This window comes from Chlamydotis macqueenii, chromosome 3 (genome assembly GCF_036417535.1).
Source record: "Chlamydotis macqueenii isolate bChlMac1 chromosome 3, bChlMac1.mat, whole genome shotgun sequence".
NCBI lineage: Eukaryota > Metazoa > Chordata > Aves > Otidiformes > Otididae > Chlamydotis > Chlamydotis macqueenii.
The window spans coordinates 106,787,286-106,813,869 of record NC_141558.1 but is presented as its reverse complement, the minus strand read 5'-3'; the positions used below and the strand labels follow the sequence as shown (position 1 = coordinate 106,813,869).

Here is a 26,584-nt window from a genome sequence, read left to right as displayed (position 1 = left end):
AGAGCTGTAGACTGGCTGTGCCTTTCATGCCTGCCAGTAACATCATCATCACGCAGCACAGAGGCAGGTTAGATCATAAATCTGCCAACAGCTCCTGCCACATACCCAAGAAGATGCACACGTTCTCCTTAAACGCACTAGGAAGGAATCACAACACAGCTCAGCTCCCTGCAAAGCTAAGGGGAACTGGCATGCAGTCCCAGGAAGGCCACTAACATAGAGGGGTGCCCACGATTCCAGTGAGGACTCAAGCAGGGCTGTGCAGAGAGGCTGCTGAGGCTCAGGCTCCATTAATCCGAGTGCTCACACACAGACACAGGTCATCCAGAGTTAATTCTACAGCATGGCATTCCCAGGGGCTGAACTCTGCTTCCTGTTTCCCCACCCTCCTCCACCTCCCTTCTCTCTCCCTCTCTGTTGGCAGCAGGGCTCATTCAGGAGCCAAACTGCAAGCAGGCTACCCCAGAAGTAAGAGTTGTGCTCCCCAAACTAGCGAGAGCTTCACCTGTGTGCCATCTCAGGCCTCAGAGGAGGGAGATAGGTGGTGGTGGCTCTGCTTACCTCCTTGCTGAGCCTGTAGGACAGCTGGCTCTGGTTGCTCCTAATCTCATTCCCTCCCCAGCATGGGGCATATAACACACACCAAATTCTAATCTCTTAATGAGGGGTTATTCAGCGCTGCTCTGGGAATACCAGGAGATCACCAGTAATCACATCCTAGGCTGCCACTTTCCTCCTTCCACAGTCTCAAAATGCAATTACTTGGGTAAGGCATGCACCATAGACAAGGCAGTCTTTTTCCCACTGTCCCTTAAGAACACCCCACCCCACCCTCCCCTAGCCCTCCACTTTCTGTCCCGTCTCAACAGAAACATATACTCTCACACTCAGTTTTAACCATATGCACATTGTTTTTTACCTTCTGTGCTGGGCTTTTTCATTTCTTCCACTCTTATGAGTTTCTTCCTGACTCTGCGAGTAGAATTCACCAGCTTGTGCAACCTCTTAAACTTCACCGACTCCTCTGTTTCATCATCAGATTGTTCTCTTGACTGGCAAAGAAACAAAGGGAATATTAATAAAGTAGTAGTTCCACGGCTTGCTCCTTTCAAGGCAAGTTAACCCGGCTCATCTGCTGCGCTGTCAATGCAGTTCTGTAACTGATGTTATATTTTCAGCCCAGGTCAGACAGAAACATTTAAATTACTGAGGATTTTCTTTTTTTCTTTTTCTTTTTTTTTTTTGTTTCTTTTTCCGAAAGCGTGACATACCATTTTGATTTCTAAATCTGTGCAACGTAAGATCCTAGGCATTGAAATGCATTCCTGCCCTCGTCTTTCTTCCCATGCATTGTGTAATAACTACTTCCACGTCCTCTCTCGGTACGTTTCAGGCAGGGCTCTTTCCCAGGGCTCTTCTTACCATACCAGTTATGCTCCTGTGGTTTGGGTCAGTCACTGGTCTGCCTGGCATCTCAGAACTTGCTGTTCAAACCTGGTTATAAACAGCTTCTCCAAACTGAAGCTCTGTCATTGACGACTTCTCTTTTTTTTTCCCCCCAGTCTTCCCAGAAAATCAAAAACAGCCGCACAAGAAAGGGATGGGAAGGAAAAGGAAGGAGGAGACCTCATCTGCCTCACTCACGAACTGCCACAGCTACAAAATATTCCTTTCCTCCTCCCTACTCCCTACACTCCTCCTGAAGGCTCTCGAGGCTGGAATTAAGACGGACACAGCATTCCTACAGCACTGACCAAGGGAAAACTCTGACCTTTTCAGATATACAGTGTAGTCCATATTCCCCAGCATCCCGTTTCGTTTTGCATCTGATCCAGTATGCTCAGTTCCAGCTGTTTTCCCTCAAGTATCAAACATTACAGAGACAAAAAAAAATTCCCCTCTCTCCAGCAGCAGTGACACAACAAGCTGAAACAATCCATTCCTTGTGAACGAGAAGACAACTTCGATTTTCGAGCCAGATCCAACGTTCAATGTGCTACTTCCTCTGTTTTAATCAGTTCAGAATGTGGAAGGCAGCGGGGGGAAGGGAAGGGGAGAGGAGAAGAGGCTGGCAGGGCTCTCCAGCTCAGTCAGGACAGCCCTGGCACTGTGCACCGCTGCACATTCCTGTGCGCCGTGTGGGCTCCAGCTGGAGTGTGGTATGGATCATATACCTTACTTTGTTTTCATCCGTGGTCCCAGCCGACTGGCTGCATTCCTCCTAATGGTCGGCTCTAAAAACCCTCATGCAACTTCCTGTCGGCACAGCTATCTGTATTTCCACAGTGCACTCATCTTTTTTTCTCCTTCTCCTTAATTAAACTTTTAAAAAAAGGAAAAATTCCCAACAAATGCAAGCCAAAAAAAAAAAAAAAAAGCAAGCCACTCTCTCCTCTTCCCCAGCAAAAGTGCCGTCTTGCTTATCCGGAAGTCAAATAAAAGAGAGGCCAAATACAAAAATGGTTTCTGCTTTTCCCATTCACTTAAATATCAGGATGTCATAACAATGGTAGATGCCACAGGGCAGGACACCAATTAGCAGCTACACGGGTACATTTCAAAGGCACAAACAGTGCCTGAAGGAGCCGGGCCAGCTCTGAGAGCCTACCTCACAGGCACGCACCTCACAAGGCCAGCAGAACCACACCAGAGCAAACTTCAGCGGCTTTCTGCAAGGGCACTGTCAATTACCGATTTCCCACAAACTTCGTGTTACTCCAAAACAAGAAGGAATACCAAATGGACCACACATGGCAGTAGGAATTGCCATTCTGCCATCCAAGAGCCGCCGGAATGCCTTTATTATGGGTACAGGCTGGCTAGGTAATTAATAATCTTCCTTTGGGAAAAAGAGGGCTGTAAAGAGGAGTACCAGACTTGTTTATATAAAGATAAATTAAGCAGCAAGATGAGTATTAATTCAGAGATTATGGGTGGGACAACTCAGCGACATGTCAAACAACAAGACAGGCATATTTAGATAAGATGACAAATGGATTATTGACCGCAATCAAGAAGTTCAGTCAAGATTTCTTAGGCCATTAAGTGCACTCTGGCAAGCAATCATCATGCATGCTCTGCACTTGGGATACGTTTATTTTAAATGCAATTACTCTAAGTAATTTCTTTCCTTCATTACTTTTTGGACACCCTTGGTTTGCCAGATTACTGTCTGTAAAACTGTGAGCTTTGTAAGACTTAAAGAATGGCTCATACCTGGTCTTCCCACCCAGTCTTTCAATAAACAACTAGTCTTATTTTGCACCACTGGTATCTGATAATGAACCATCCCCCTCGGGGTTATGAAGACTCAACAATGACAACAAAAGCGTTTACGATGTCTGACATTTGCATTCACTACTATCACCATGAAAGCATGCTCCAAAATAGCCTCAGCGCAAGGTACTGCCGTTAAACCCAAGTACAAGGGGTCCCCACCACACTTCAAAATAAACAAAGTCCCATCGCAATTCAAGTGCCAGTTGGTTTTCCCTGCCATTTCAGGACTCCTGGCACCCTTTGAGCCAGGGTCCTCCGCAGGCAGCAACCGCCCCTTCCTAGCGCTGGTGCTCGGCCCAGAGAGGCGAGAACAGCTCGTTTAACAACAGGAGCTGCCAGATAATGGGCTGACTAAAAACAGAGCCGCTCTCTCTCCAGCAGTCTATTTCCTATCATATTGGGTAGCATGCAGCATGGAAAATCTTCTGTAAAGGAAAAAGATGGCTAATAAGTTTATGCAAAAAGGCCTGAAAACGTCGGTGACTATGCCAGTGGTGCCGCTCAGGAAACTTTCTTGTCAAATAATGCTGAATCCTTGAAAATGAAACCATTTTGAAGAAAGTATTACTTTTGATTAGCTTCCTGTTTTTGAAACTTTTTTTTTTTTTTTTAAGGCTTGAAATTATCAAAAGTTTCCATTTTGGCACATGGGAAACAGCTTAATCGCTTAATCTTCCAGCTCAAGCGATGCTTTCTTTTACAGCTAATATTAAACAGAAAACAGAAATGTAAAGCATTCAGGCTGTAAGCGACATATTTGGAAATCACTGAACTTCAACGCTTTGACTTCCCCAACCCACTCTACCCTCCCTGCTTCCACAGTGACCGAACTGTTTTTTTGGTGGCTGTTCCTGATTTCGGATGGGAAAATCACCCCCATCTTCCCAGTGCGTGGTGGGCCGTGTAAATGGCTTCGTGGAGAGCCCTAAGCAGCCAGGCCTTGGCACGGGACCTCGATGCAGCCGGCTGCCAGCCCCCGTCTTGCCCTCTCCCCCCTTAACCGCAATTTCAGTGTCCTGCAGCACTGCAAAAGGGTAGACATAGTCTGTTACAGAGGGAGCAATGCATCTGCAAGAGGCTAGGCTGGAGGCTCCCTGGCACGGGAGAAGGCCGTGCTGCACCCCCCTCCACTAACAGCTCCCAGCCCCATGGCATATGGCCGTCTCTTTAGGCCAAGCTTCAGCATCGGCAACAAGCTGGTAAAACAGCCGAGACCCCTTCATCTCCCCATCCTGCCATGCACTGCTTGAGCAGGCTTCTCCCCACGCTCCAAGGGGAAAACAACTGGATTTGCAGTACTGTAAATAGGAACAACTTAACTTCCATTTCCTCCGCTCCAAATTTTTCCATCCGAAAGCCCATATGGCTCAACTTTTAATTATTTTGGCTAATGCTCTGTGTAGTAATTCTGTGGTGAATGCTTAAGTGTTCCATTTCTGGTTTCCAGGGCAACATTACATCAGATTGCAGACAGCTGGCTCCGCAGCCTTAAACCATAACAAACTGGCCAAGCCAACGCACAGAAATCGCGCTTGCTTTAAAGAGAAAGCGCGGGGCTCAGCCGGGCTGCCGGGGAGCCGGCAAAGCCTGCGGGACCCCCTTGGCGGGGCTGGCCGGGCGGAGACGCTCTTCCCGCCCCGCTTGGAACGAGCGCGTCCCCCACACATCTGCAATGCTCTCACGGCGCGGAAACCCGCCAGCTTGGAGAGCTCGGCTGCACAAACGCGCGGAGGACTGCAGGGAAACAGGGACTAAATTAACAGCATCTGGAAACACCGAGGACTGCATGCAGAGGACTGCAGCCACCACGTACCACATGGCTGGAAAATGATGGAGAGGCCAAGGCCCGTCCCCGCCACCCAGCTCTTCGCTGCTAACAAATGTGGCCACAGACCTATGAGGATGCTATCAAATCCAGGAGAGATCAGTTCCCTCTGCCACCTCCAGCGTCTCATGTGCTTAGAATACTTTTCCTACTCGTGCACCTCTAAAGGCAATGCTTTACATCATCTTGTAACGTAAGATCAAAGTGAAAAGCCTTACATTCAGGAAAAAATAGGAAAACAGCACAGGCACTTCGATATTCAAGGAGCTCTCTATAGCTCTGCTCCCGCCGCCCTCTTCCCTTTCTCTCCCACTTTTCTCACGCAGGCTCTTTGCTGCTGCCTGCTCTACAGGCAAGGCACACGCCTCGCTCTGCCGCTCTCTAACATCCAGGCCATTTCACACGCCACAGAAATAACAATCTTAACCTCTTCCTTTGAATTAGGGCTTCACACACACACACAAAGAACATTTACTAGGGTACTTGGAATTAGTGGGCAAAATGTAAACCAGAAGTAAGTAGCTAGCTTTTAGCAGGACTATGTTTGGAAACACTTCACTGTTATAGCAGCAGCCCTTAAAAAGCACAAGATAGGCAAAAAGCCTGCTAGCCAGATCTTCATAAAAATGTTTAGGAAGAACACTAGGACGATATCCAGTCAAAGCAATCACAACTGATTAATCTGTTTCAGCTCCATAAACAAAAACATACGTGACTTTTACATGAGCTGCGTGAAGCTATTTAAAGAGATGTTAAAATTTTACAATTTGCTTTATTCCCAGTAATAGTTCAGCCCCAAATTAAAATCTCTAGGAATCCTCCCATCTAAGAAACCAGGAAATCTCTTAACATCTGATTAAGCCCAAGTCACATTTATTTTTGGCTATCAGACAATTCTTGTTCAGCAAAGTGGGGCAAAAATACACATTCAGACTCACGGGCATATCACATCACATCCCCCCGCCCCGGCTAGCTCACTTCAGAACTACGAGCTCTACAGTAAATGCAGAGATTTTGCTGTTCCCTTTAGGAGACGTGGCTACACGTGTCCTTTCTTCCTTCTCTCAAGCATTGCATCCGCCAAAAAAAACAACCATTCTAACTTTTTTTTAAGTTTTATTAAAGATGCCTGGACAAAGTCAGAGACAGGAAAATAGAACAGAAAAAAACTTAAAAGCCCAAGGAAAGAACGAGGAGAACTGAGAAAAGCTACGCATGCTGTGCTGTGCCTAAGAATAACCACAAAAGCCTTTTCTCTTTCTCCCTCTCTGAAACAGGAGGCACATCCTCTCCACATCACGCTACACGCTCAGTGACTTACCAGCTTCGGCATTTATAGGCCTAAAGCTCAATTTCGAGTAATTCCCCCTGAGTCCTCAACTGCTGTCAGCTTTGTAACCCTAAAATTTAGGATCAGATCCTTCTTCTTAAGTATTGTATCCGCTCCGAATCCTGCACACAAAATGTCTCTTCTCGGGAGTTACATTATCAGACACCAAACTGGCTCCGATTCCAGCGCTGAATATGTAAAGAAGAAAAAAGCGTGATGCTGGACTCAATTAGCTGTTTTCTGCTCACTGATTGATTCCCCCAGTTACTCGCTAGCTGCATAACTTGCAAGAAAGGCATAAGTCATCAGCTCTAAGCAAATCTTCTATTCACCACAAGGAAAAAAGGGAGTGTTGTACATGGCAAACAATCCCTGTTTTCACTGACGAAGGCTTGCTGACCTCTTGCTGGCCTCCAGTTCCTTAATTACTGTCTATGGAATTTCAGTGAAAGAAAAAAATACAGAGAATCTCTGCAAAGCCAGGACGAAGACTGACCCTCAAACAAGACCGCTAGAGTGGAGGCTGTGTCTATAGGAAATACAACTTAAGCCTTTTACCAGGCTTTTTTATTTTCACTTTTTAATTCTTTTGACAAGAAGCCCCCCTGAGAATTTCCCTTTTTATAAAGGGCTAATTTGACAGAAAAATAAAACCCTGCTTAAATGTTTTTTAAATTAGTCAACTTAGATACTGTGTTTTTTTTTCCTTTCCCCTTGGTTTCAGTGCTATAAAAAAGAGCATCACTAAGAACTGGAAAGGCAAATGATGTTTAATTCAGAAATCTCAGACTAACCTAGGATCAGCCACATTGCGGCTGTATGAAGCATTGTAGCATGACTTCCAACTTCTCCTAGACTGGGCTCAGACCTCCTTTCCTAAGAAACAGACCCTGAGATGCTCAAGTAAATTGGCACTCCTCTTACGGTCAACCATAACTAATCACAAACCTTGTGACAAATCCAGAATTTGGACAATTCTTCTCAAAGCACAAAAAAACACGGACCAAAACCTCTTTAGTAGAAGCACTGCTACCCAGTGGTGGAAAGAGTATAGTAAAGGCATGCCACAACAGCACCCTCTTTAAGCCAAGAAAAGATTCCCCCTACTCAGGAGCATACCATCAACGGCCAGTTAATCTGGATTCACTGCAGATTAATCACACAGTGAAATCACAGCAGGATTAAACATCTACTTCCTTTGAAGACTGGCTGATTTTAATGAGCCACCTAGCCAAATATCCTTTTTCAATTTCTCCATCTTCATACTAGTGACCTTACACAGCTTTACTACTCCCTAGTGGTCATGTAAACAAGATTTACTCGTGTGTTGCAGCTGAGTTCTTAGCCTTGAATTACTTTAGCCCCAAAAATCTTATGTAAAACCCTACAGAAAATTCTAAGCTTCAGATAAAACCAGCTAGTGTTCTCCAGTTTCAATAACATACCAGCCCACATCAAGTGAAACATGGCAGTGACTTCCTTGAAATGTATCCCAGATTCCCTTACAAATTCATGGTCATGAGCGAAACTGATCTAAGTTTGGGGCTGTGCAACTTGAGTTTTGAAGGTTTTGGGTTTCATTAAGAAAGTTTCACAAACCTCTAGGCTGTGCAGAAGCTGTTTGTAGAAAACTGTGTGAAGCTCCGATGTCAGAATGCGCATCGTATCCTGAGGTTACAAATAAAGGTCTCCAAATTTTTAAGAAAATGAACAGAGGTCATAAATGGTTTTGCCACTTCACATAATTAACTGCCAGAATATCAATTACAAAGGCTGTGCAAGTCTAAAATGTGCAGTGGTAGCATCAGCCCCTCCAGGTAAGCTGAAGGAAACAGTAATCCCATGTCTCGGTTTGGTTTCTGATTACTTACAAGGAAATCAAAGGAGCATCCAACGGCTACTTTGGTGAAAGATATATTACACATTAGCTGGTGACAACACTGCTTGCTGAAATTAGTGGGAAATAGTTGTCTTAAGTAACGAGAACACAAAAATTTAATTCTCCCAGGAGGCCTGTCTTGATAGTAGAACAGCTGCTTAGGCAAATTCCTAGATGCTAACTGTTTCCAGGTTTTAGTTAAACAATTTTGAGGAGCACATTGCCGACGCTTGCATCTGCAAGCCAGACACATTTCCTCACGGTGAAGTGTTTCTCTCACTGATTAGTGTAATTAATTTTAATGACATTACAACTGTACTCACGTAGCACTTGTCATAGGTGTATGTGGCAGAAGGAAGCTCTGCATTACATTATTCAGGATCTGTTACAATACAGCATTCCTTTCCAATTCTCCCGCAGACTCTACGTATGGGAAAGAGATTCTCTAACAAGGCGCTCTCAACTGCATCCTGTGTTCTGGCAAAGCTAAGAGGGTCTGGGGAGAATTCCTATTATTTGGTGTAGGTTGTACTATCAATGAATGAAGTACGCCACTGGCGCTGGAAATCAACATTTCCACGTTTCAGAAAATCAAAAGTGAAAAAGCAATATATGAAATACAGTGAAATTCATATCACAGAAAAAAAAAAAAAAGAAAAAAAAACAGAATGAGAGGCCTTTAGTGAAGGGTGTAAGAATTTAAATTACATTCTTACAGCATTTTCAAACAATCAAACTATTAATGTTACCATCCTAAGTGCGAGGAAGGAAAGACCGGTGGCAAGGAGGGGAGGCAACTGGTAACTGACAGGAGTGCAATCAAAATTTTCTGTTGTACCACAAGGGAAGATTATTGAGCCTAGGTCTGCCAAATAGGGCAGGGAAACACAGGGCTTTTGAGATTCCTAATTCTTAAACTGAGCAAGGCTTTGTTCCAATTTAATAGGTTGAGTCTCAGAAAAGATGGGGGCAGGGAAACCACATTCTGGATTACAGCATCTCCTGTTGGCTGATGCATGCAGGGAGAAGTCACAGGAAAAAAACTGTTACCACCATCCCCCACCCTCTAGGTGAAATTAGCAGTGAAATTAGGCAGCTGCCCAACGGCAAAAAGGTATTTAAAAAGCCAAGTAATGTGTTACAATGAATATTAAATTAATTTGCCTTCCCACCTCCCACTCTCCCCAAATACATTTTGCAGTAAAGTAAGCCAATAGGGCTTGTCTGAATGCAGTCAAAACAGAAGTGGTTATGAACACGCTCAATTACAGTCCCTGCCTGCGCATTACTGTAAGTTCTGTTCTCTGAGTCATGATAGCAGGAAGATTTTCCTCAGAGACCTTAAAATATGCTAATTACATCCAGTCTTCACATCCGCAGGAGCAACTCCTACTGGCAGTGAGCAGGAGGTTTACTTGGGCTACACCACTGCCCAGTACAACCCTGTGGTGACAACGGTTAGTCCCACCAGGGACACACACCTAGCTAAATGGTCTCTGATGACGACATGGGCAGGTCTTACATGGTAAATAATACTTAAAGAAGTGATACAGTTTTAGTCCTAAATAAATGTGTTTCTGCTGCGTTCTGAAAAATTTCAGACCAAAGAGGTAAAAACCTCCTTATAGTTTTCTACAAAACCAAATTGATGGTCTCTTGCTCAGCTATCATCACTCCATAGCACCGACCTGACTTAAAATTTTGTGTTGTGTCCTGGGAACTGTAATGATGATTTGCGTTTCTCTCATAAAGTTCTTTTGTATTACTACACCCATGAGAAACTCTGCTGTTATGTATGGATAGAGAGGGGGGGAAAGATCTTAACAAAATAAGCTGTAATTCTTTTGTTGGTGCTGGACACTGTCCCTGAGATCAGCGGAAAAGGAGTGCAGCCATCGCCTCCCTGAACAGGTCCCTGTGGGTAGGCATATAGTGTGGGAATTTAGCACCGTTATTTTGAAACCATGTCTTATTACTGGCTTCATTGTAATTGTTACTAAACACTGACAGTATTATAGGAACTTGGACAGTAATAATAAATATATCATCCAATCCAATGAGGCACATCAGTGTCTTTCAGTAGATCTTAACAGAAATTGGGTCACTAGACTCTTCCGAGAAAAGATGAAAGGTGTGCATTCATTCATAACCATGCTCAGGATCAGCTCCCCTTCGTTACTTCAAACAGCACGCAGGGTCTGGAGGCAGCAACAAGCTCTCCAAGAAGAACTGAAACATAGAAAATCCTTTTCCATCCTTTAGCCTTTCAGGGCAAAAAAAAAACCCCACCTTATAAAAACCGGTAAGTCCTGTGATAACAGCAAGAATAGGGCTAACACAGTGCACAGCTTTCAAAATGCTCAAAGTATCCACGATGCTTCAGCTTAAACACTACTCTTTAAAATAAAAAAAACAAAAAACACATCATACCCTAGCTTCCATTGATACCCAATGTTGGTTTCCAATACGCATTGTCTTTGAGCTGAGTTCTAACAAGTTAAAGTGACTATACAAAAAGAAGGGCTTTTTCCTATTTACTGTAACAGTTCTGTAGTATGAGCAATAATAATGTTAACAAATGATTAAATATTTTAAGAATACATCAGTAACATGAATAAAAACAAACTGAAAAATTGCTGTATTTAGAAAGCATCCACAATCTGAATCACTGAAATACACTCTAACCCTGAATAATGCGGATTTGCTGTAGTTACACTTAGATTTACTCTTGAGGTTAATTGGTGCTGCAGAAGTTATACTGTAATTATTTCTTTTCTTCCTACTTTTCACACTTATCAGACAACACTGTAATGACTGTTGTGAGTCAGAGATCATTCTATCAGGCTTCATCTTTTGTCCGTTGGCTTTGTACTATAGGTAATACAATCCTGAGTCAAACAGCTTCAACATCTCTCTGATTGGATCGTATTCATTTTGAAGTCCATTCTTGTCTAACACTGCCCACCCTTTCAACTTTTAGCCCCATTTAATGACTTGGTAAATGAAAACATCCTCAGGAAATAATATGAAGAACAGGAGCAACAAAAGGTTACCTCACTCCAGCTAGAGCTGTCATTGTGTGGACTCGATTTTGCTGCCACCCGTTACCAAGTGGATGGACAGAAGACGGAAAAGAGTGGCAACGCAAGGGGGAGCTTTCCCCAGCATCAGCCTCACAGCGATGCAGATGCACATGGCGTGCCTCCAGGTCTGCACAACTCTCGCTAGTCTCCCCAGCAAAAACAAACGGGGTGCCAGTTTCCTACTGGTAATGGTGTCACACTGACAGTCCTGGACGAAGAAGTGCAGGGAGGTAAAACAACACTGCAGACTTCCCACTGCCCACCTGCGGCCATACTGTCGGAGCGAGGTGCTGTTTTTGTTCTGCCCACTCATAAATTTTATGGCCCTTCTCTGGAGACTGCTAAGGCCACATGTGGCAGGTGAGGACGTCTCGGGGGAGCACAGTGTAGCTCACTGAGGCACCCTTCAAACGAAGGTCAGCTATGCTATTTGGAAGCTCACCTTAACGAGCTCTAGACAGCTGACATTATCCACTGATCAAAAGTGGAACACAGAAGACCAAGGAGACCAAAGAAACAGTTCACTCCAGGGATAAACACAACTTCATTTAACTTGCATCTACAGGAACTGTTACTTAGGGGTTGGTTTCAGTGACAGCACACGTACGATACACACTTCTGTCACAACCTCCCTCCTGCTTCTCTCCTTTCCCCGTCTCCTGCATCAAACACAGTCACTGGTACCGATTAGCAGTCTTTCAGCAGAGGGCACAGGAAAGGATTTATACTGGTTTCTCCTAATGCTGGTCCTCCATACCACGAGGAGCTGGAGCCGTACCACGAGGGCTCTGGGGATGAAACAGCCCTATTTTAGATGAACCGAGAATTTCAGCCCCCAAAAGTTATCAAATGGGCTTCTATCTTTAAGAAGCATAAAAGGCACCTCAGTATAAAGAAAGAATGTGATACAATTTTGAACTCCTCTCTTTCCCTGGACTTTGACTCCTAAGGACAAATAGGCCCTTATCTAAAATCCAGAAAGGGACCTATTTGTAATCTGCACCTGCTTTACATCCCAGCACTTGGCACAGAGCAATGAAAGCTTGTCTACAGTTACTGTGCGCAGCCTTCATTCCAACAGAGATGAAACATAAATATTCAGAAATAAACTTGTAAAAAAATTATGAGGCGTTTTAGACTTTTGATACATCTGACTAAAAAGAAAAACAGTTTCAACTGCATGCCCACATTAGCAAATAAATAACACGCCTACTTTGTTGTGAAACCAAGGGGTCACAGTACTGAGGTCTGAAAGCTACAAATTGCTCTCAAGTGGCAGAGAATCAAGTCATCTACTGGCTTGGCAAGGCCTTTGTTTGTTTATTTGTTTGTTTGTTTCTTAAGAACAAACAAACAGGACGTACAATTAACAGCACAGCAATGACATCAGCCTGCCTCCCTTCGGGTGCTGAGATGATGACCCTTCATCCCTTTGTGGTTCATCTTCAGGGTTTAGTTTTGCAAGGGTATGAAGTGCAAGTTTCCATTTCCTGGTACAGGAGTTTAAAAGAGGAGGAGCTGGGAAAAAGAAGCCTTAAACCAATCTTTAAAATGAGTTTAGCATCAAACCAGTGATGTTAGTCATAAACACATGATAGTTATACAAGCTAATTAAAAAAAAAAAAGTGGTTTTTTTTTTCCCTAAAAAGGAAAACAACTACTGATATTTGCCCTTTAGATATTATTTTGTAGATGGCTGTTCTTATGTTGTGGGTCAAGCTGACTTGAAAATATGGAGTACTTAAACCCTCAGAACACTGCAAACATTCTGCCTTTGTTTTTAGATTCTCCAAATAGTTAGATTCTACCTTTTATTTTTCTTCCTGAAATGCAGTCGTTCGGCACAGCTACACCAAGATTCTCCACAAAAATCTAGTGACCCACCCTCCCAAGTCCTCCTAACTACCAGTAGGTGTCTCTGCCTGGGAAGATAAAACGTGAAGGGAAAAAAAAAAGAAAAACAAACATACTAGTGTCTTGATATCTTTTAAATCTCCAAGGTTACCAAACAAACGTATAGCAAGTAAAATAAAAATTATTTTCCTAAGTTCCCTCAATCTGCAATTAACCAGCAATTTGCTTTTATCATTTGCGTGTACAAAATGTTTACAAAACGATCAAGTATGATCACAATGTTCCATTAAAAACTGCCTCGTAACAATTTGGCCATGAGACTGAAAAAAAAAAGAAATTAGAAAAAATGCCAACAGAACGAGAGGAACCATTGCCCAAGGAGTTTTAATTCAAACCAGAAACATCAATTTCAGTGACTCATATTTTCAATTACTGAGGTCAGAAGGCAGTGGGCTAACAAAATCGTTTAATATATGGAAAAACATCTTTGCTTCATGGCCTCTATAAAATGAGTGGGGTAGTTCTAAGTTGAGATTCCAGATTCACAGAGTACAAATCACACAAATGGCACTGAAAGTCAAACCATTTGGCAAAGAAAGGGCTTGAAAACAGAATTATCTTTGCACCTCTCAAAAGCTGGTCATTTTAGATTAACAGAGATGTCCTTTGGCAAAAAGTGTGGGCGAACATACGCCCTATCTCTAGGTATATCTGATACTTTGTACTGGTTTTCCCTCTTGCAGGTCAATTATAACTCAAAGTCTTTCATCCCAGTAAACTCTAATTTCTTTCTTGTCCGCACAAAAAAAAAGAAGCTAAGTTGACTTGTGTTCTAACATGAAGTTTCACTTCTGCAGATGATCTCATTTTCCCTTGAAGACACACAGTTTCACAGCTTCTGTTACATGTAACCAGGATAAAAATTAGGAGCAAGGGCAAAAATCTTGAGAGGTATCTACAACGATGGAATAGAGATCCCCCATTGCAGTTAGCAGGAAGATGGTTCAAATCCTACCAGAACAGCAGAGGGGCAAGAGAGCTCTTGACTCAAAGTGCAAAGATGGCTTAAGGAAATAATTTTAGAGACAAGGTGCCAAGTCATTCTATTAGGGAACAAATACAGAGCCATGTTCGGTCCTCAGAGCTATACACAGCTTTCAGTAACGTCAACACAAGCGTAAACCACCATCAGAGATTTAAGAGAGAAACTCAGTATCCTTCTGTGATTTGACCACAGCAAATGAGAGTTTTGAGGGTTTTATGCGATTAGCCAAATGGCTTAAGAGGGGAAAGTTCAGGTTATAGATGCTAATGAGGAAAACATCAAGACAGCTTTCAACCGGCTAAACAATCTCAGTGCAGAAAAGTCAGGATCCTTCCTTCTCTGTTCTCTGCACATTTCTGATCTATCAGAACAGAGCATAAGGCAACATCAGTCCCCCTCTGCTCCCATCTAAAGATGGGCATATTTTTCTTTAATACAAACAAGAAAATCTTTCTCCACCACAAAATATTTTAAACATCTCATAAAATGACATAGCATTCCTCTCTTCATTTAGAGAGGAGAAGCTAAATGTCTGCTGCAGTTAGCAGGAAATTCCATTGAAAATAAAACAAATCAATCAATGATCTCAAAAGCCTATGATTCAATTATATGGGTTACAAAGAGCTTGGATTTGACAGCCAAATACGTTCTTCTCTAAGATTTATCTGTGAACTTTCAATTAGAGAAATGAAGTGGAATAAACTACTCAGTGAAAATGAAGATATTTGGAAGGAAAAATTAATTAATTCAGTATGGCATGACACAAAGACTGTCTGGTGCCCATAAAAGCAACAGAAGCTACACAGCTCAGAAGTAAAAACAAGGGAGGAAAGCTGCTTTACTGCTTATGGGTCTGGCAAAACTGGCAAACTCTGTTGGCTGATACTTAACAAATACAGAGATAGAACTGTTTGAAAGCAGCAGACAGCTAGGATTTAGCCAGACCCTCAGCTAGGATGCATCACCAAGGGCTAGGAAGGCCTGAGAAACTCTGCTGGTTCACACGGATCAGTTGCGCTTCAAAAGCTCAGGGATAAAGGGTCAGATTACGAAAAAAAAAAAAAAAGAAAAAAAAAAAGAAAAAAAAGAGAGATTCTACAATAAGACTGTTAGTCTATGACAACAGACCTTGAAGATTTAAAAACCACGTTAAAGACTTTCGGTAGACAGAACATAGCATCACAAGGTCAACTGATACACTTGCTATTAAGAACACCACCAGGTAAATGAGGATATTTCTGTATTGCAATAAAAGAATTAAAGTATTAAATAATACTGAGGAGTGATACCAGAATGACAGGTACTTACATTACAATTGGAAGACCCATCAAATGTGGAGTAAGAACCATCAGGCCATTCTGCAGCATCTACAGTGCTCGATTGCCTGTGCTGCGCTTCATACTCTTTCAGCTGAAATTTGAAAAGAGAGAGAGAACATTTTCCAGTGAGAAGAAGCTATCAGTCTTCATTAAAATAGCAAGAGTGCATGTCCCTTCAGTTTTTTTTTTGCTCCATATCATTGTGGAACTGGGAAAATCAGAATTTTTGTATTGTATGTCTCACTTGTTCAAAATAAATTAATTTGCCTGAGAATCAGAAGTCTTAATGATTTTTTTTTTTAAGGAAGTGATCTGTAAACACTGAATTTTGATTAATTATCATTGGTAAAATATAAGTTATTCATCCCCATCTCAGAGGCACAGTTTTCACCAGATTAAATCACAACAGTCTGCCGATTTCCTTCATAAAGCAAATGATCAGCAGTAAAGACTAGGCACCACCTTTTATAATTTTAAAACTAAAGACCATCCTTCCTATTCCCAATAAAAGGCTTAAGACATAAAACCAATCCTACTGGAGTCAAACTATTGAGAGGATCATCAAGAACTAATGATATTATTATTAAAAAAAAAAAAAAAAAGTTGCTCCTAGTAGCTCAGACCACTAGAGGGAAACAGTACGAGTACATATAATAACCACACAGATTAGGTATAACCCTTCTCTCCCAAAATTTTTAACAACAGACAAGTAAAAGAATTACACTCAGTAATTTTTAAAATTCTGCCTCCCTCCCCCCCTATTTTTTCTATGATGATTTCCCAGTAAAGCAATATTTTCTTCAGGCAGTAACATAACTACATCCTAGAACAATCTATTTCAAGATGTAGTGTGTGAGTACAGAAATTTATCCGAATGCCAACTCAGGGTCTAAATAACGTTTTCTGCACCTCTAATGCAGACCTTACAGAATACCTTGTGTTCCATCACAGTATTTTGCTCAAGGGTACAAAATTAAAAGTGGTGTGGAAACTTTAATACTGTCCTTTTGGCTCCTGAGCAATTAAAATCTCAGCCCTATTGCTGCACAAATACAATTTCTTACACTTATTTTTCTTGTGGTTTATAAACATTTAGATTTTGCAAAGGAGAATCTTGTGACAGTCACTGTACTTATCAAAAACACATCTGTGTTGATTTTAATGTCAAATGTCAAAACCAGCTACACTGTGTATGTTTTCTTAAAGACTATTAAAACAAAACATCACCTTTTTGGCCAAGAAACAAGCAGAAGAAATTCAGCTTAAACATTAGTATTTTTTAAAGTTTTAATTGCTGGAAATGGAAGCCTTCAGTCAAACTGCCCTTCAGCCATTAGCAGCAGGAAAATAATAAGAAATACATGTGTTGTGAAAAAGTTAAGGCAAGGTCAACAAAACTTGAAGTATTCCTTTTAGTGCTTAAACAAACCTATGAACACGCATGATAAACAAGGACTGGTCCAGGTAGGATTAATCTTCTTTACTTTTAGACAGCTAAAATGAAAATGTTTACACTGGACTTTTTCTCTGATTGGCACCCTTTATTGCCAATGGAGAGAAGCCAATGCTTTTAGGACTCTATTAATTTGCCATACATTAGACATCTAGTTTTGGTTGAGCTAAATCTCACTTCTTCTCATAAACAAAGGAATTGCTATCTAATTTATGCTACCTACTGCAATGGGACAAACAGGCAAGCTTTCTCTCCTTGTCCTCGGTTTTCTGAGCAAAAGAAAACTCCAGATGGGTATATCCTATGTCCTAAACCACATTTCTCCAGGAAACTGAAGTGTGTACATATCATACCCTAGCAAGTGCTTCCTCAATGGTGATCATCTTCTCTTTGACCATCATCATCAGCTGGATCCGCTCCTCATCACTCATCGTGATCTCACTGGCCACGTACCCTACATCCTCTCCTGCAGGAAAAAGCACAGAGATAACAAGCACGTCTAAGAGATCATGCAGATCATGCAAGGTGTAATGAAAGTGCTCTGAAATCTGGTCACCACATGGATCTGGCTGGCCAGAAACAGACCTTCCCCAGAGCAGTCTCGTAGTATGATTTCAAAGGACTAAATGATTTGGAAGTAACTGAGCAAGAAAAGGAAGTAAATTAGGCCTAGAAAACTAAGTCTATTTTGACACTGACAGCAGAAGAGCATGACAAGGAGAAATAAAACATGACTATCATCGCGCAGTTATTGACCCCAAAAGACAGGAATCAAAAGAGAAAATGCTAATACCAGAGAAGTCCTGCACTCAGCCCTGAGGAATACTGTAGTCAGCTGACAGAGTGGATGGGAAGCCCTTCCAGGAACAGCACGTTGGGCCCTGGCAGCACTCTGCTGTGGAACTGGCCACATCCCCTGACCCATCCAGGCTATCTGATCAGCCACTGAGCTGGCACATGGTGCTGGATGTGTTGGGGCTCTCAACCCCAGAACCTCTCTTTTTGGTATGAGCTTGGTGTGTCAGCTGTCTAACAGACAGTTAGAACTTGCCTTGAGAGCCAGCAAGGACCCACACTTAACTGAGAGTGTCAATGTGCCCCTTTTTGACCTCATAAGTGGGCTCCTGACATCTTTCACAATCCATCTGAACACAAACATAGTGATGTGGGGAAGCACCTGTTTGCAACAGAAGGATCTAACAGATACACACAGGGAAACAGAAATTTTCTGTGTCAAGAGAAATATTTAAAGCAATGCACAGGTGCATTTTTTGGAGAAGAACTAGAGAAGGACACCTGACAGTTTAAGTGGAATCGATCCTACATTTGCACTAGTGACCAGATGCGCTTTTACCACTCCTTGTAGTGTCTTCACAATGAGAGGCTGGATTCAAGCCTAAAGCAAACAGGTCAAAGTAACCAATATCAAAGAAAGGAGAAACAGCTCTCTAATTAAAAGAGATCAGCATTTCTCTCACCAAGTCAGGATCAGAAAAAAAGTGCATCTTGCTAATTTACAGATATTGTTTTATAAATATATACTAACCGCATCACTTTGTGCATGTGCATTCACTGACAGTCAGGACCGAAGGCATCCCAGCCTCATGTAGATGTGGTTTCACAGAATATGACTTGTCTTTCTGACCTCTGTCATGATCAACCAAACTTGTGATTCTTCCAGATCCACAAACCCCCAACTGCCACACAGTTGCAAATTAATTTTACACCTTTTTGATGCTGGCATCTTTCTATTTTGTATAGATAGGTTATGTGTCCTTAAAAAAGATTTACCTTTTGAAGTCTGCCTCATTAGTCCTTTCTGGTTCTTTCGGAAATTCTGCCAAAAAAACTTATTTTTCTTTTTCCAGTCTGCTTTCCCTAAAAGGAAAGTGTGAAGGGAGGATGAGGGGAAAGGGAAAAAGAATTTCAGAAAGAAACATTAGTTAGTAAATCCTAGAGAAGCTTTCAAGCATTAAGTTACATTTTCTAAGTCAAAAAATAAGAATAAAAATATCTCAATTTTTTTTGTTTTCCTTAATTTATTCTTTACTAGAACTATGCTGATGTAGCTATTTCAGAGACATGTATGCTCTTTCATAATTGCCAATGCTATAGAGGACTGAGATAAGCCAGGAACTTACATATTTTGAATTACAAACAGAAAATATTTTACATTCATTTTGATATCTGTTGAGTTGTTAATGTCAAGTCTGAATGTGTTTTTGAAGAATTTTGTTGGTTTATTCTCTTTAACTGAAGCACAATTATGCAGCCTAAGCCATAACTCAGATAAGTAATTTTCTAATACATGTGCCTATCTATGCACACTTTATGCATACTTTACATATATATAAATGCAGTCATACATATATGCACAAACACACATGCACATTCTGCTACTTGGCATGAGAAATTTTTTAAGACCATCCGCCACATTTGACTCTTGCTCTCTGTATGCCTGGACTGTACAATGCTGGATCTCCACATCCATTAAAAGCAGATCTTTATATGGCTTGATCCAGAGGTAAATAATTTTGTTCTAAAAAAGAACGGAATTTGGCTCAAGGTAGGGCATCTAACTGTGCTCCAATGAATTAACCAGGGCACGTGCTATAAAGTTTATGTCATCTGCAAAAGAACATACTGTGTCTGATCTGGCAGTCGTTCTGCTGCTCCAGAGCCACTTCCTCCCTCCGCTTTTGAAAAATTCAAATGAACACAGTTTATTTAAACAGTGCCACTGAGTTTCAGCATGTGACTATAGTACTTTAGATCCTGCTCTAGAAGCCCTAGAGCTGGCTTTACTGACTCTCTGAAACACAGCATAAGTTTAGACTGTGTGGAAATGTCCCTAGAAAAAGATTAAAAAGAAACCAATCATAAAACTCTCCTCATTTTTCTTTTTCTCCAATAAGCAAAATGAAATTTGTCCAGAATTGCATCAGCTCAACTAACAAGTTAGGAGAGCAATATGAACTAATTACAGCAAGTTAAAAAAAAAAGAAAAAAAGAAGAAAAAGTGAAAGACAATGGAAAATAAATACATATTTAAGAATACAAAATATTTCAGAAACAAAGGAAGAGACTCTGGTGTGGCATGAACAAAAATAACAGAAACCCCAGTTATTCACTGCCAGTGGTAATTTTCAGAATAAAAACGGACAAGCTAACAGTGACGTAACATGCAGACATTTGAAATTCAATACAACAAGTCAAAAGATGCATATTTATCACATGACAATGCTGGTTGGGCAGCCTCAGTGATCACTCAGACACCCAGCATCTCACTTTAAAGCTGCTGAGACTCCCCTCCCAGCCCCCCACAAATGCTGCTGACTTCTGCCAGCTTTGTGTTTACTCAGCATTTCACATCCCAGCACAAGGAAAACTCAAAATCTGTTTAAGAACTCCATAGAAGTATCAAATAAAACAAAATATACTGACCTACAGGGCCTTCTTCTGAACTTGATTTATGAATGGAGAGCCTAGGACAAAAAAAACAGAAATGGACTTATTGACGCAGGCTTATCACGTTTCACGGGAGCTGCCTGATTACAGTAAATTATAGTTTCCAAACAATGTATCATGACCTGTTTTCTCTTCCCTTTTCTTCCCAGCACAGTCAGAAACAAAAACTGAACCCATTCGTCTGACCACAGTAACTGAGTTCCCCTCTTAAACATGTCTTCTGTGACCAGGATAGAAAAACACATACTGATAAAAACCTGTGGTTAAGGCAAAGGAGTCTAAGGATCCGTTGGAAAAACACTTTTTCCACATACTTTCCCACTTTCCATTTGTAAAAAAAAAAAAAAAAAAAACCAAAACTATTTTGGTTGCCTTAAACGGTAGCACTGGGATGTTGTACTTGTTTAGCTGTGTAACAGTTTTTAGCTCATTTGGTTTTTAACTGAAAATGCTTTATAAATACGCATTCATAAAACTTTCAGAAGCCACTTGTGTGGAAGAGAGGAGTAGAGATTTTTTTAAAGACAAGATGAAGAAAGCTTGTCCAGACCCTATGAAGCAAAACCACAGATGACTGGAGACTACAGCTTCTTTCTCCTGACAGCCTTCTGTGTGCTTTCCCACCAGTGTAACTCTCTTCCTCAAAAGCAACTTTGAGAGACTTATTTTAACAGAACATGGACTTTACAAACAATCCACTAAAATAGCTAAGTAAATCTTTTGTTCTCAGTCTTTATGTTCATTGAACTAGTTTTCCATAACGGATTCCAACTCAGTTCCAACTGTTCATTGTGGGATCTCTGATGAGACACCACCACCCCTTCATTGCCTTTTCTTCTGCCTGTATGCATGGAGCTAATAGAAATGACCAAATCTTGTGCAATTCTTTGAAGCCTTCCTATGGGAATCACTATTGAACCAAGCCGTGCTGAGCCAGTGCAATGACTTGAAATGACTTCTGCCACCTCCAGTGGCTTTGCTGGAGGCTCCAAGTACAAAGCATTACTGCAGTGTCTTTGCTGAGAGCTCAGCCCCGTGACGTGACAATGCCCTATTGTGTGGTGGCCATACTGCAGCAGCACAGAAAGGAAACATGCATGCCCCAGCATACCAAGACGACCTCAAGCCAAATCGTTCTTTGGATGAGGCCGTATAATACTACACACATGCCATACTCTACTTGCTGTCCACAGTGTTTGCACAGGCTCCTTGCATTTTCTTAGACTCCCAGAAGAGGGCAACGAAGAGTTTTTGATAAATTCAGTAAACAACTTGAAGGGAAATGTTAGTTCCAGCCAGCTCAGAGTTTAGGAGATGTAAGCAATTACTGGCCAACGCTTTGTAAGCACGAAAAACATGCTCATCAATTTGCAAAGATATCATTAAAGGGGAAATGAGACAGTATGAAGTTTCAGTTTGATTTTAGTAATTCATCTAGACAAAGAGGGTTTGGCATAGCAAAGCACTGAAATTTAACCTCCTTCAACCTCAGACTGATTAGAAATATAATCCAGCGCAAACTGCAAATCAATTGAAGCAACCAAATTTCAGATTTGTAGTGCACCAAGCGGAGGGAGACCTTTAGTGTTTTCCTTGCTGATATAAGTTTACCCTGGAAGGGGAAAAGTTAATGATATAGGTGATAAGCCACCAAATGTTTAGTTTTTAAGAAGCCTGGATAACAAACGCAGGAGAAAAATACAAACCCCATCCTTTCCGGGTAAAAACTCCTGAAAAGTCAGTGTCAAATTTAAAGGCTTTCAACAGGGCCAGGGTTTCATCCAGACACTTTAAAGTGGTCAGTGAGTATTCTTCTCAATAGAGGTAAATCAGATTAAAAAGTATGCAGACTTGTATGTATATGGACAACCAAGTAAAAAGAAAGTCAAGTTTTGTTAGAACTGACAGAATCAATCCACCACACTTTGCACCTGAGCATAGACCTCACCCATCAAGCAGTTATTCTATTTATCCTAAATGAATTTAGTATCCATGAAATGCACAAAATTACTGTCCTTAGCAAATGAAAACTGTTAATGATCAGAACTTTGCCTCGCTAGTGAAATCAGCCTCGAAGTGGAGAGGCAGTCGCTTGTGCTCTTCAGCCTCCAAATCCATTTTAATCCTTTTTTTCTCTTGCGCAGTTGCCAACAATGATGCAAGAAAGTAGCAGGTGTAGCGGCAATGTTTGTGATGTGGACATCTGTTCACTGGGAATTAGCCTGAGGCCACCAACTCGTCACACACTGGCATCCAAAGAGCAGTAGGAGTAAACTTCTGACGTGCTTCAGCTAGAGGGGGTGAGGAGAAGAGTAGGATCCACAGCAAGCAGACCACCTTCTCATTCATAACTGATTTAAAAACTATGCTGAGTTTCATCAGAGGATGCAAATTCCAATTATCACTTCATGCACTCCCTAAAGAGGGAATATTCCATGCCTGGGCTGACCTTGAAAATGCTAACAGCTGGTCTGAAGAGATGGAAATGCCAACAAAACCTACCACATAAAGCCTGATAAGGCACTTGCTTTTTTAGTTCCACCAGGCTACTCTGATGCTTAAAAATCCTCAGCGAAATCAATCAAGCGTTTTACTTCCTAGATGTCTGGTGAAAAATTCCAGAGTACCTCAGAGCCGCTGCATGTTTGATTTGCCAATTACACTCCCTCACTCTTTTAAATCTGCAGCTCCTCTGTGAACGTGCACTGAAAGTGATTTGTGTTCTTCCATTCATAGACTGATAACTTGTACTGAAAGTTAATGATGCAGTGACACTTGGCAGAAGTTTCAGCCCTGCGTGTCTGAAAGGGAGCCAAATGCCATTACTCCGCCATGGAGGCTTTCATTTTTGTTGTGGTCTGATGTACAACTTCATTAGCAAGCTTTCACATGAAATGTACTCTGTCACGGCATATAGCAGAAGAAATGTATGGGTATATGTTCAGACAAGAAGGAAGAAAAAAAGATTTATGGCCAGAAAAAAAAGGAGTATTTTCTTATCAACCCATAATCTCTGGAAGCAAGCTGCAGAAGAGTTCAAAACTTTATTAACCTCACAAATTCAAAATCATCTCTAGGCCCACAATTCGGGCCTTTTGGAGCCAAACTGCTGAAATGAACAAAGGAGGAAAAAAAAATAAAATAAAGCGGTGCAACAGATAATCTAAAAATGCTGCTACTTCTGGGAGTAACCCAATACTACTGCCTTAGAGAGACTGATGGGTTTCAGTGGAGTTTAGTAGATAACACCAGATCAGTCAAGTGATCAGTGACACAAAATTTAGTAGCAACAACTAGAGCAGAGAACCTGGACCAGGACCCAGCTGATTAGAAAGACCAGCTTAACAGAAATTAGTTTCCATTCAACACTCAAACGTGCACGTACACAAACAGGACAGACACAAAAGTCAGTCTTTCAAATGCTGGAGGTTTGCAAATTAAAGAGTACCTGGGGATACCAGCCAAGAAAGGATAACTGAGAGAAAACCAACATGTTAATCCTAAAAGGCATAAGGATGGCAAATTCCAATGGCAGTACAAAGAACAAGTATACATGGGAACAGCTGTATGACCGTCATCACTAGTGCTCAAGAAAGATGAATTCAAACCAGAGGCGGTAAAGAGAAAAGCTGTTAGAAGAGTCAGGGAACCAGACAGCCTATCTCACAAGAGAAAGCTAGAAAAGTTTTGCCTGTTCAGTCTGTCAAAATTGAAAGCTGCAAGAAGATAATTTACTGACTATTAATAAATCAGGCACAGGATCAAGTAGAGGTAAGCTGGAAAGAAACCAGAAAAGAGGAGTTAATATTTCCTAACTACTTGGACAAACTTCCATCAGTAGGTAGAGAAAGGGAGGGCAGCTTTAAAAAATAATTGACTGCTTTTAAAGACAGACTGCTTGAAAGACAGAGACCAGACCTCTTTGACCACAAAGATCTAGACATGAGGACTGCCTCTGGAGGGCACTTCTGGTTCTTCTTTTGCATTCTGTGGGTTTTGTATGAACAACGGCAAAACCAGGCATCCAAAATGGTCTTTGAATCTCTTTCCATAAAAATGCTACAGTGGCAGTGACCTTGCTATACCTAAGGAATCCCTCCCTTTGACAAATTAACCCTCGAATCCTGGAGGTGGCCTCCAAAACTTGGAAACGCAAGGAAGAACCACTGCACACATCTGCATCACAAGCCAACTTAGACTGTATCAGATTATTATGATGGGTTTTAACCATGCTGGAGCTACTAGGCTACAGCTTTCCCTGTTAACTTTGGACTGATTCTGATCTCAGACAGAAAAATGCCAGGCCTTATCTCACATACAGAGCAGTTGATTTTACAAGAGACACAGTCATACGTGCCCTGAGATGTGAATGTGCTGGTACACTGCAGAACTGGGAAAGGAACAAATGACACCATGTGCTGCTTTCATGAATGTGCCTGTTGATTTTTGAAAGCTCACCGTTCTTGAAACAGAACAAACATGGGCACTGAGAATGACAGGATTTCTGATGGGCTTTTGTTTCAACACGAAGTATTTTAAATGCAGATGTGCTTTAACGCATGGTCGCATCTCATTTATTGACCATAAAATCCACAGGTGCATAGCATCATCTGATACTGAAACCACAACTGTTATGATCTTCAATAAACTGACAGTGGCCCTCTCATTCCCTCCCAATGACTATTTATAGCCCATTGAGGAAAATGCTTTGGACGGGATTTTCAATCTACAAATATTATGCACATTCATAGCGGTGAATAAACCAACGCAAAAGCGCACGCTGGCTCTGCTGCAAAGCCATTTAGTCATCCGCGTACATTAGAAATGGCCCAGTCATGTAATTAGTATGAAAAACTGACAGACTTGTAACTGCTCCTGACTGCATACAAGATAATTTATCTAACTGGAGCTGGTACAGGAAAGAAAATGGGCCTTTGGTATTTTTATCAAATTTGCATGAACCTGAAGAGAAAGCAGGCCTGCAAGCTTCTGACCTTGCTGGCACCAGTGTGAGAAAGGGATGGAAAGCAAAGATGTTTCATTCAATTATCTTCTCATTAGGTTTCCATAGCAATGGCTCTTTAAGCAGGTCAAAACTTTCTCAGTGGAAACAAACAGTGAGCTGCTTGCGGGCTGGGCATGCGTATGCGTATTTTCTGCCACCACCAGCACGGAAGCCACCACGCTGGTCCCATGGGCTCGGTCTGGTGACTGGCAGTGGGCAGATGAGGCTATGTTACATATTTAATGACCAACCGGCGCGTCCCAGCCGGGAAGCAGGTAATTGTCAGCTAAAAACTCTTCGACAGCGAAGAGTAGGGCCCAGGATACTGCATGCAATTCGCTCCTTTCGGCGTGCGTTGCCCACTCCGTGCCATGTCAACTAGCGGTGACAAGTCGGGCTTTCTTGTGAAAGGCGCCCTTCATGCTTCCTTCGTACAAAATTACCAGACTTGAAATCTTCTTCCAGCTGCTCAAAGGCGCACTGGTTTCTCTCCTCACGTGTCTCGGGCGGCGTTTGGCTGGCCTCTCGCTCCCATTGTGCGGGTTATTGTGGGAGTTTCCTGCCCTACTTCTCTTGAGGAGGTTGTTTAAAGGCAGCATGAATAATTTGGCTTTGACTAAATCAGGCCTCAAACAAGTGAAAACAGGGCCGTACACATTGACTGATTCTTTTTGATTCCTGCAAGCATGGAGTATAAAAAAAAAAAAAAAAGGTATCTTAAATGCAGACATCTCAAGTACAGCAAGCTCTTACTTCTTTTTCTACCAATATTCCTTTCCATTTTTAAACTATGCAAAAGGAACAATTTATTCTGTTAATAATTAAGTACTGCCTTCAGCATCCTCGGTTTGGGGGATTTGTTTTCTGCTTTGTTTTTCTGAGTTTCTCCCCTCTCTCTGCCTCACATCCTCTGTCAGAGCCACGCTCCTGTTTCTTTGCAGACGAGCTTACAAACACCTGCTGAAGTTAATTTGGGCACCTTGAGAAGTTGCCAGAATCAAACACGACAGAATTTAAGCCCCTTCATCCGTGACCTGGAGGGAT

The 26,584-nt window shown here is 41.8% G+C and overlaps 1 protein-coding gene across 5 annotated transcripts in view; it reads right to left on the bottom strand.

Annotated features, from left to right (window-relative positions):
* The window catches only part of SASH1 (SAM and SH3 domain containing 1), a 124,368-nt gene that overhangs the window by 31,733 nt on the left and 66,051 nt on the right, over positions 1–26,584 (bottom strand). Inside the window, exons 5-9 of one of the 5 annotated variants that reach the window (XM_086744717.1) lie at positions 20,512–20,552; positions 18,859–18,945; positions 17,421–17,533; positions 15,604–15,705; positions 920–1,052 (exon numbers count right to left, since the gene is read on the bottom strand). In XM_086744717.1, coding sequence (XP_086600843.1) covers positions 920–1,052; positions 15,604–15,705; positions 17,421–17,533; positions 18,859–18,945; positions 20,512–20,552 — 476 coding nt within the window. Of the gene's footprint in view, positions 1–919; positions 1,053–1,271; positions 1,788–6,425; positions 6,551–15,603; positions 15,706–17,420; positions 17,534–18,858; positions 18,946–20,511; positions 20,553–26,584 lie in introns of those variants that run through there. The other 4 variants (XM_086744718.1, XM_086744721.1, XM_086744720.1 and 1 more) reach the window with 4 other exon arrangements.